The 10,542-nt window shown below is 33.3% G+C and overlaps 2 protein-coding genes across 2 annotated transcripts; both read right to left on the bottom strand.

Moving 5' to 3' along the window:
- Positions 1-2,057: 2,057 nt before the first annotated feature.
- On the bottom strand, positions 2,058-5,070 carry LOC114373656 (small RNA-binding protein 11, chloroplastic-like). The gene is made up of 5 exons (XM_028331164.1): positions 4,618-5,070; positions 3,805-3,877; positions 2,673-2,741; positions 2,500-2,592; positions 2,058-2,407 (listed from the first exon to the last, which is right to left on the bottom strand). The coding sequence occupies exons 1-5, from the start codon at positions 4,624-4,626 to the stop codon at positions 2,340-2,342; spliced, it is 312 nt and encodes a 103-aa protein (XP_028186965.1). The 5' UTR covers positions 4,627-5,070; the 3' UTR covers positions 2,058-2,339.
- A 998-nt stretch (positions 5,071-6,068) lies between these two features.
- On the bottom strand, positions 6,069-10,542 carry LOC114376804 (4-coumarate--CoA ligase 2-like). The gene is made up of 6 exons (XM_028335083.1): positions 9,380-10,542; positions 7,253-7,451; positions 6,990-7,135; positions 6,820-6,887; positions 6,624-6,726; positions 6,069-6,454 (listed from the first exon to the last, which is right to left on the bottom strand). The coding sequence occupies exons 1-6, from the start codon at positions 10,448-10,450 to the stop codon at positions 6,329-6,331; spliced, it is 1,713 nt and encodes a 570-aa protein (XP_028190884.1). The 5' UTR covers positions 10,451-10,542; the 3' UTR covers positions 6,069-6,328.

Genomic DNA, 10,542 nt, shown 5'->3' with positions numbered 1-10,542 from the left:
ATCCTGCTGTGACTTGATCCATCTCATTGTTAAGGAAAACATCAAAATAGGGACTCTTCAGTCCATATACAGATATGTAACTCAATTTTTTAGTAATAAAGTTGATTTAAAACCTGTGTAGAATTGCACTTCAAACAACAAAATAAATTGCACGATTAAATAGTTATTTTCGTATCTTAATGTATAAAATATTAACAAATTTATTTTCAAAGAAATTTTAAATTTTAATCTTCAAAAGTAAAAAAAAACATAAAAAATTTATCCTTTTGTTAACTTTCGTTCGTTACTGTTAATGAAAAAACTGACATAACTCAAAGGGATGAAAATGTCACAAAATTAATTGTCAACATAGCTACATAATAGATTAGACCAAAATGTCACTAATTTACCATTAAATCAAAATGCCAATAATTTTTCATCAAAATGTCTGTATTTTTTTTTTACTAAAATATCAATGATTTTTCATTGAACCAAAATGTCAGTACGTTTTTATTTGTCAGTCCCCAAATTTTGTTTTATTTGAGGATAAAATATAATTTAATCTTTATTTTCTTCTCTTTTTTATCATTACAAATATAACGTTACAATAAACACTTAAAAGGATAAGAAAGCAAAAATACGTTAAAACAAACATAATAATAAATATAATATTAATTAATAATCAATCTTTAACTTATTGGCATTAAGATCCAACGTAATTTAGTGACATTTTGGTCCAATGAAAACACACTGAAATTTTGATAAAAAAAAATACTGATATTTTTATATGATGTGAATAATTTGTTTACATTTTTTTATAATTATTAATTATGAATTAGAATCATAAAAACTAAATATTAAGATTGACTCATATAGTGCACGTGATAAAATATTAGTATATATATATAAATTAGAATAAGATTATTGTTAAATAGACCTCCATTAAATATTAAAGAGTAAATTATTATGATTATTTTTTAAGTTTGTCTTAGTTACATAAAATATTTTATTTATATTATCTTTAACCCCTTGCACAAATAAAATGTGTTAAGTTCCCCTTTTGTCCTTTGTTCTTCCTCCAATTTCCTCTCTGAACTAAACAAAAACCATTCACACCTCCCTTGATGTCCCCCTCAACTCCCTTTTCCCACCATGTGTGAGTATGACACTGGCATCTCTAAACGCTACTCCTGCCTCTTCGGCTAGTTTGATCTTTCCGCGCCACCGTATGAAGAGCAATGGAAGAGAACAGTTTGAGGAACAAAGCGAGAAGGAAGTCATAAAAATTCGCCTTATATTTTTCACTTGTTTACTTGTGCCTATACTTTTCAAATTCCCCTATCCTCCGATTGCGAGTTAGTAAAAAGCTACCAACCTTCAAACTTCACACATTGTTAAGATAATTGTATGGGTACTTAATGTATGCCATCATATTTAATATGTGGGGTAGTCATTGTTAAGATTTCAAAGGGTTCCATTTGAACCAAGTCACAAACCACTCTGCATTAGATTTGCAGTGAAGTTAGTCAAAGTTAAAGGATAAAGATGAGGGTATTTTAGGTAGAATATTTTAATGATAACTTATTGACATTTTAGTTCAATCTATTCAACAACTATGTTGATAATCATTCTTGTGACATTTTCGTCCTTCTGTGTCACGTAAACTATTCCATTAATGATAACGGACGAAAGTTAACGAATGGATGAATTTGTTGTATTTTTCTTACTTTCAGATATTAAAATTTGAATTTTTATCTTTCGGAAGCAAATTTGTCAGTGTTGCACAAGAAGAAAATAATTATTTATCCTAAATTACAGAGTAACTTGATCTTTTTGGCCATTTCAAAAACAAAATTATGAAAAATTAAATTTACTTCACCATAAATAAAACTTTTCAACTTTCACATTAACAAAAGTTATTTGAATGTGAAACTTACAACATTATTTAAATTTATACTTGTTCTATTTACTATCCAAACAAAGTTATCTTTTTTAAACTCACTTTTAAAACAGTACTCCTAAGCACAATAAGTACTGATAAAAACAAAATCAAATCAGGAGAAATCTAAAACAAAGAATTTTTTAGTTAAATCAAGTTCATCACCATCTATACATTCAAAAGCAAAAACAAGTATGAATCCCGAAGAGATATAGATAATAACTAGATTGTTTTTGCAACAAGTACGTTGATTGGTGTGACCGTTTAGTTAACGTGAACATAATATTCATTAGTGGATCACAAAATAAAACTTACACTGAAAACAAAATGAACATTATTATCAAGAAGCGCTTGGAGTAGATGCGGCTCCATTCCTCCTTATATCAAGGCTATTATGGTTGTTTAATACTTGTGCAAATCTTCATTGAGCCTCAACCATCACTTGTTCGGCAATTACACGTCTACATATATAACTCGTCCATGTAATATCTGTAAAAAGAGCTGATTCATTTTCTGAATTTTGGCATTTCATTAGGAAAAAAATAATTAGGGTTTGTAGATTCTGGCCTTTCCGTTCATACCAATCTGTGCCTTGCATGCTTCTTCCTCTTTAGCAGAAGTGGCATATCCAAAACCTTTGGATATATTCTTGGTTTTATTCAGTATTATATTAGCTGGAAAAGTTAAATGATATTTGCGTGAGAATTCTAATCTGGAAGATTTTAGGCTCTGTTATGACAATAGAAGCACATACCGTTCAGAACACTGCCATATTGAGAAAAAGCTTTGGCTAATTCCTCCTCTGTCGTAGAAAATGCTAAACCTGCATCAAGATTTACAGGTCATAAGTCATAACAGCAAGACAGTTTTATGTTTAGGGTAAATAAAAAGAAATACATCAGCTACATGCAGGTGACACACAGAAAGCACCTTTGGATCCAAAACAGAAGGGTGGAAGAAAATAGTCGAAGGGCACTCAAATAAACCTCCCCACAATTCAAAGTAATTTGTACTGCATTGCCATTTCTTAGTGGGTATCATTTCTTAGAGCAAAAATATTTTTGAGAACAAAAATACAGCACCAACAAAACTTGAACAAGGACAAAGTAGAGAGGTCTACATTGTTAACGGTCAAGAGCCCCCTCTCAATCCTTTAAAGATTATTTCTTCCTTCAACACAGTTTGAATACCTATCCAAACAGTTCTGCCATGAGATTGAGGCAGCCATCTATCTTATCAAAATAACTCCTGCTATCTCCCCCCTCCCCCACCACCACAAACCACACTCACAAATCATCGCTAACTTGTCACAAAATCATGCATGGAAACACAATTCATAGCCCAAGAACTTACCCAAAACAAAACATTACTAGTGTTTTTTTCTGGCAGGATTCCATAATAAATTCCAACCTCCCTTGCAACTTAAATTAAGTTGGCCAGCTTGAAGTCTTTAGTTAGTAAATCAATGTTCACTTAATTTAGATTTTACTAAAAAAAACGCACCAGAAAACGACAAAGGGAGTGAAGCCAATGCCAAAAAAATTGCTGATGTCTGTTGTTACAACTTAAAGAAAGAAAGAAAATGATTTAAAGTTTCTTTATGATGAAGCTGGCAAGGGCCCTGGTAGCTTGGCTTTGAAAGTTCTCACCTAAGTCCTAACAAAAACTATTCCCTCTGCCGTAAATAATAAACAAAAACAAGTCAACATGAAAATCTTGCTTAGATTCCAATTCCATTTCTCTTTTCATTTAGTTTATATAAGCTCACTCAATTTTAAAGTAATAGTATCAGACTTACAGGAGTTTTTGAGTTTTGACAGTATATAAACCGGAATGAAGGCCTGAAGAGTAAGAGCGAAGCGAAGAGGGAAAAGAAAATAGCGTACCAATTGGAGACAAGTGAAAGCAGCAACTGGCATGGAACCAAAAGAACGACTGGGAGCAAATCCACCCACGCTTCTGATTTTCAAGGGAAGATAATGCTTAATTGATACAAGTAGTAATGGCACGGGTCAAAACATTTTTATATTTGTAATCTTTTTTAATTTTAATTTAATACTATTATAAATTTAATGTAAAGCATTTACATGTTTTTTATTATGTTTTATAATTTATATATATATAAATTATTTTTTATTTATATTAATAATACATAATATTTTTTTAAATTAAAGATCACGAATGTCTCAACTTCATATAATTTAAGGTTAATCTTTCTAGGATGCTAATTCTATTAAATAATTTTCTCACATGTAATTAAAAGTGAGATCTTATATCATATCGTAGTATCAATCGTATGCTTATTAATAATTAATAATACATAGTATGCCAAAATGTTAACAATTAACAAATATATAATATATATTACTATTTTATTAATTTCTTTAAATAGTTTTCAAAAAAATAAGTATTTATTTGACGTAGTATTTTTTATTTTATGATATGTAAAGTTAATGTGTAATCTTTCCTTTATGGCTCAATTCTCAAATATGTCTTTTTTCTTCTAAAATTGATCAAGTTTGAATTTTCGTTCTTGAAAAAAAAATATCTTTTCATTCTCATAAAATGGCTTAGAATAAGGTTGATTCTGAACCTAAAGTTTTTAATTTAAATTTTTAAATACATTTTTTGGTTAAGAATAGTCACAAAATTTATAAAAAAAAAAAACCGCCACAAATTTTGAATTACTCTTCTCTAACCTTCTTCATCTTCCAACTTGAGTCCGCCGCGTCAAAATACCACCACAAAATGCGCAAAAAAAATCATTGCGAGTGCATTCTTGTTCATGCGCCACCGCCGTGTCGAAAACTCTTCCCAACGCCAAGAAAGAGTAACTTCACGGCGACACCGACGCACTTCGATTCCTTCAACGTCATGGTGGGAGAAAGAGAACGAGCACCAAACCCATAGCAAAACACCACACTGCACCAAACCCAGATCCATAAGCCTAGATCTGCGGCACACCAAACCCCTCTGAATCATATGTTTGTGGTTTTTTTGTTATTGTTGGTGGTGATGGTTTTCTTGGTGGGCTACACTTTGGGAGTCACTCAGTGGAGGTTTATAGTGGTGGAAGATAGAGAAGGAGGGGTACGATGTGGCAATTTTTAACCATCAAATCTTAATACTTAATTTTTAAATTATGTATTTTTTATTTTTAATTAAAATGACAGTTAAAAATCATTATTATTCATAAAAAATTTAATCTATCCTTAATCAGACAAAAATTACTAAAATTATGCATTTTAAGAAATAATAGGACTTGATTGAAGTTTTTTAAAATATCAAAACTTTATAAATAATTAGAGGATCTAAATATGTATTAAATCCAATAATAAATATCATGCATATGAATTTGCTATCTCAATCTTTCAACATATATATATATATATATATATATATATATATATATATATATATATATATAAAGCAATCACTCATGAGTCAGGTATATTGATCTCGGTGTATGAAGAAAAAACTGGAGTCCCTGAAACCAAGAAATTCCCACACGCGTTTCATGATTACGCAGTCTCTGACAAAGTTCAAGCAACTCTCTTTCAACTCCTTGGTATCCAATATTCCACCGATCAACTTGCTCTTCCTCCATTGAATTCACTACTCTTGTATCCAAGTTGAACCTTGATCAAATTTAAAATTCAATGATTTTAAGTTAATGACAATTAATGACTTGGATTAAGTTAGGTTGCTTTTATCTTTTCCCTGTTCTGTGTTGGCTTCAATAACCCGAACTTCCTGTATATAAAACAGTATTTGATTATTGAATTGATTGAGTTCTTTCCCCCTCGTGTTAACCAACTAATTTTCCATTTGACTACACCATTTTAAGTACGATTCTATCACTTTGTTTTTAAATAGGTGTCATTTCTCTTTCTATAATATATTCCATATGCAATCATCTTAACATAAATAAAAACTAAAAATAAATTGATGGACACCAAGTTTACCAATCATCATATGAAGATGAAATCAAGTAATTAGACAAAAATAATTAGTTAAAGTTTAAATCATTTGGATATTATTCAAATTTAATTTTTAATAGAAATAATTTTTGATCAATTTTTTCTTCTCTTTTCGTCAAACTCCGAATTAACCTTGACATTTTTTTGTCTAATGAATCTAAAGGTTAAAATTTAAAAAGTGAAGAATAGAAAGGATTTGATAACACGAATAATACAAGGTCTCGAAAATTAGTGATCTAAAATCACAATACAGGCATGGTGGTGGGCAATGGACACAAAAATACAATGATTATGTGTAAGTGCAACTGCTTCTCGGACTTTGACTTAATGCAGTGAAGCATTGATACGCAAATTACACGTGAGAAACCAATAATATAAATAAATAAAAAAGAAAGATATTGCCAAAAAAAAAGGGGCAGGTTCTAGCCTTTTAAGGCGTCTGAGTGGCGGCGGTTTCTAGCTTTGCTCTGAGGTCTTTCCTTAATATCTTTCCTGATGGAGACTTGGGAATAGCATGTACAAAATAAACTTTGTGCAGTCTTTTGTAAAACACTACCTGTTGACAAAAAATTAAACAATAAGCTTCAATTAAATTTATATGTGCAGTCTTTTACATTTACTAATGTAAATCACTTCATGTTTTATGTATTTGATCGATATGATCAATGAAGTGAGCCAAATTGTGTAGAAATAGCTAAAATATAATTATTGTCACCGTTACATACCTGTTTAGCTATAAACTCTTTTACAGCCTCTTCAGTTAGATCAAAGCCGTTTGATCTCACAACGAAGGCAACAGGAACTTCACCAGCAGCAACATCCTTTTGTCTGTTAACATATTGATAAAATTATTAGTCAGTCAGTCATGTCCACTATATATGCACAATAAACCATTAAAATTCAGATTATTAAGAAGCTTACGGGACTACAGCTGCGTCTGCAATGGAGGGATGGCTTACAAGAAGCCCTTCAAGTTCTGCAGGGGGCACCTAGCAGAACAAAAGAATAAATATAATTAATTAATTACTTGCTGTCACATTGTTTTCTCTCTATAAAACTACATGATGAGGCAAATTTAAATGTAAATATACCTGGAAGCCTTTATATTTGATGAGTTCTTTCACCCTGTCAACAATGAAAATTTCATCATCTTCATCTACATAGCCAACATCACCGGTGTGAAGCCAACCCTCTGAATCTATGGTCAATGCTGTCGCTTTCTCATCGTTCAGATATCCTGACATATTTGAAATTAAGAGTAGATGCATAGCCAATTAACATATAAATTAATTCTTTCCCAAGAATGTATAAAGAAAAAGTGCAGAGGAACACTATATTATAGTAGTACTAGTACCTTTCATGATCTGTTGCCCTCTGATGCAAATTTCACCGGGTTGATTGTAGCCAAGAGAACGACCAGTTTCAGGGTCAACAACCCTGAGTTCTGCATTTCTGACTACGGTACCACAAGAGCCTGATTTTGTTGGGAAAGGTTGCTTTGCAAAGCCCAAGCACATGGACAGCACTGGTCCTGCTTCTGTCATCCCGTACCCCTAAACATACCACAAGAAGAGGATGTCCCAAGTTTAGAATTTGGATTTTGTATGTACCTTAACAACATCTAATGTAAGGAACACAAACACATAGCACATATTTATATTTGTCAACCTTGCGCATTATTGGCACCCATCCAACTCTTTTTTCGTGCGCAATGTACCAGTTTGTGTAAATATTCAGTTTGTAATTCAACCATCAGTAATGTTATTAAGTGTATGCTTAGAACAGATTAATTTTAAAAAAGTAATTGCTCGGTTTTATAAAATTTCGTAAAACTTACCAACACAATTAATTATTCTTTTAAAAGGACATATAAAATTGGTTAGAAGAGAATCAAAAAATAATAAAAATTAATAAACTAATAATTAATATTTATTTTAATGATATTTTGTTCGATTTTCTTTTAATTTAATTCAAAAATTTAAATTTAGGTACCAACAAACTCATCAGAGTGATATTGTGTTTCATTTTCTTGAACGTGGGGTAATCGTTCTAACAAAAATTAATGATACTTCAAACACTAACGTATCCAATATATATATATATATATATATATATATATATATATATATATATATATATATATATATATTTATTAAAATATAGAGTGCACTGGAGCAGATCGCCTTGCCACTGAATCTTTGACTGGTAACTGTTGGTTGGCATTACGTCACTTGGACAATTTAACTAACTCAAACTACAACGTAAATGAAGGTGCCAAGTTTGACGTTGGTTAGGTCCATGTACACGTTACTAAAAGTCTTATATGGGTGCTTGTGCGGCTTATTCACTATTTTTACATTTTGGTGTTTGGTGAGGTACTATTTTAATTTTAGTATATTAAAATATAAAAAAGAGAACTTTAAGGAAAAATATAAATAAAAAAAGTTAAAATAATACGCTATAGTATCCTTACCGAAATTATTTGAAAAAGGATTGACATGTTGAAGTACAATTTATACGAGAATTAGTCTACGTAGTACGTACTGGGAAAGGTTTAACCACCTCAAGTTGCAAACAAAGGGGAATGAAATAAAAATGAAAAAAAAAAACGCATATGCTCCGGATCACTTGATCCAAAATATACGACTGAGTATCAATAAAAAAAAATTAGCATGTACACGGTATTAAAAATATAAATAATATCTTTTTTAAACATTTTTATGTTTCTATAGTTAACATTATTTAATGAGACTTATATTATACTTTACTTAATAATAAATAATTAAAAACAGCATCAAAAGATTTTAATGTTATATAGATTGAACCGGTAAACGTTTTGAAACTGTTTCTTATTGATGATGTACGATAGACAAGTAGCAAAACTCAACTTGGAAGAACCAAATTGTAGTTTGCGATGACTCCAAACCCAAATTCATCTTTAATTTCCTTTTCCGTCCATCGCCATCATAATTAATATTTCATTTTCATATAGTCCCCAGTATATCTTTTCTAACTTTCCTGCCGAAAAATAATTTACGTTTTGTATACCTCACTTAGCTAGCCACGTTTAGAGTTAAGACACCAATTAAACAGTCAAACACAGCAAAGGCAATAGAAAAAGAAAACGTAAATGACTAGAATGGCATCATCGAATTGATTCCCCGCCCTCCAACAACCGTACGTGCACCGCATGCAAAAGTTGTATGAAAATAAGTAGCCACACAAAATACAGGTGGGAGAGTTAAATGAAGATTATGCTTATCTTATCTTAAACTAAGATTGATTGTAATTTGTAACACACTCTTTAACATATATGTAAGTTTTTCTTATTTAAAATATATAGTTACATAAAAAAGGAAACCTATGTAAATTTATAATTTATTATAAAATTCGGTCAATAATTATTAATAATAAAAGTGTTTTCTTATCAAAATAACTTGAAGGCAAGTGTAATTAAATGTAAAGTGTGGTGTTAAGTTACCTGTCCCAAAACGGCTTGAGGCACCCTGTTCCGGAGAGCTTCCACGAGCTCCTTCCCCAAGGGAGCAGCTCCCGACAGCACTAACCGTATTGAACTCAGGTCAAAATCCGCCACCATCGGATTCTTCGCCAACGCCAGCACCAGCGGCGGCACCACCATCGCCACCGACACGCGGTGCCGCTGTATGAGCTCCAACAGCGTCCCAATCTCGAACTTCTGCATCAACAAAACCGCACTCCCGGCCCTAAGCGCGCACAAAAGCACACTGTTGAGGGAGAATATGTGAAACAACGGAAGCACGCATAGGAGCACGTCCTCGGTGGTGAGGTAGAGGTTAGGGTTCTCTCCGTCAACTTGTTGCGCCACACTGGTTGTTAAACTCTTGTGCGTGAGAACCACTCCTTTAGGTAAACCCGTCGTGCCGGAAGAGAACGGCATCGCCACCGCGTCGTCGGGTTGGATATCAACCTCCGGCGCGTCGCTCTCGTTCGCCTCCGAGAGCACCGAGAAGTGGAGGCAATTTTCCGGCGGGTCGTCGACGGTCACAACCTTGAAGTCCTCGCCGAGCTTCGCGCCGTCGTCGTGGTTGCGAAGCTTGTCCACGTACATTGCCTGCGTTATGATCAGCTTCGTCTTGGAGACGGTAAACTGCTTGAAGATCTCCGCGGCGGTGTAGAACGGATTGGCTGTGGTGGCGACGGCGCCGATCATGGAGGCAGCGAGGAAGGAGAAGACGAACTCGGCGGAGTTCTGGAGAAGGATCATGACCACGTCGCCCTTGCGGATTCCGAGGTTGGACAATCCGGCGGCAATCTTGCGTGAAATGAGGTGTGTCTCGGAGTAGGTGTAGGTTTTGGCGGCGGGTCCGACGATGAGGCATGGGCGGTCGGAGAATTGGGATAGTTTCTGAAAGCAGTAAGCGTGGAGAGGGAGGTGGTTGGAGATTGGGATATCTGGTAATTTTGATTTGAAGACATGGCTAGTTTGGGGATCACAGTCACACACTTGGTTTTGGTCAGTTTTGGAGGTAGACACCTCTTTGGCATCAAGAGAAGCAGCTACCGTTGTCATTGTCTTAATGTGAGAGAATGGGAAATGGGGCAAGTGTGGAAAGTAATATAAGGGAGGGGGTGTTAGGTGGGAAGGAATGAATGAATGAATCG

Source organism: Glycine soja, chromosome 11 (assembly GCF_004193775.1).
Source record: "Glycine soja cultivar W05 chromosome 11, ASM419377v2, whole genome shotgun sequence".
Classification (NCBI taxonomy): Eukaryota; Viridiplantae; Streptophyta; class Magnoliopsida; order Fabales; family Fabaceae; genus Glycine; species Glycine soja.
This window is presented reverse-complemented; position numbering and strand designations above follow the sequence as displayed.

Excerpts from the sequence above, each read along its gene's own strand:
- LOC114373656 (XM_028331164.1), bottom strand. Across the intron at positions 2,742-3,804 it reads CTTTCACTTGTCTCCAATTG|GTTTAGCATTTTCTACGACA; the intron begins GTACGCTATTTT and ends ATCTTGATGCAG. Across the intron at positions 2,408-2,499 it reads AGCATGCAAGGCACAGATTG|ATATTACATGGACGAGTTAT; the intron begins GTATGAACGGAA and ends CTCTTTTTACAG.
- LOC114376804 (XM_028335083.1), bottom strand. The coding sequence starts at position 10,450 with ATGACAACGGTAGCTGCTTCTCTTGATGCCAAAGAGGTGTCTACCTCC. Across the intron at positions 7,452-9,379 it reads CTCAAGCCGTTTTGGGACAG|GGGTACGGGATGACAGAAGC; the intron begins GTAACTTAACAC and ends TGGTATGTTTAG. Across the intron at positions 6,888-6,989 it reads TCAAATATAAAGGCTTCCAG|GTGCCCCCTGCAGAACTTGA; the intron begins GTATATTTACAT and ends TTGTTCTGCTAG.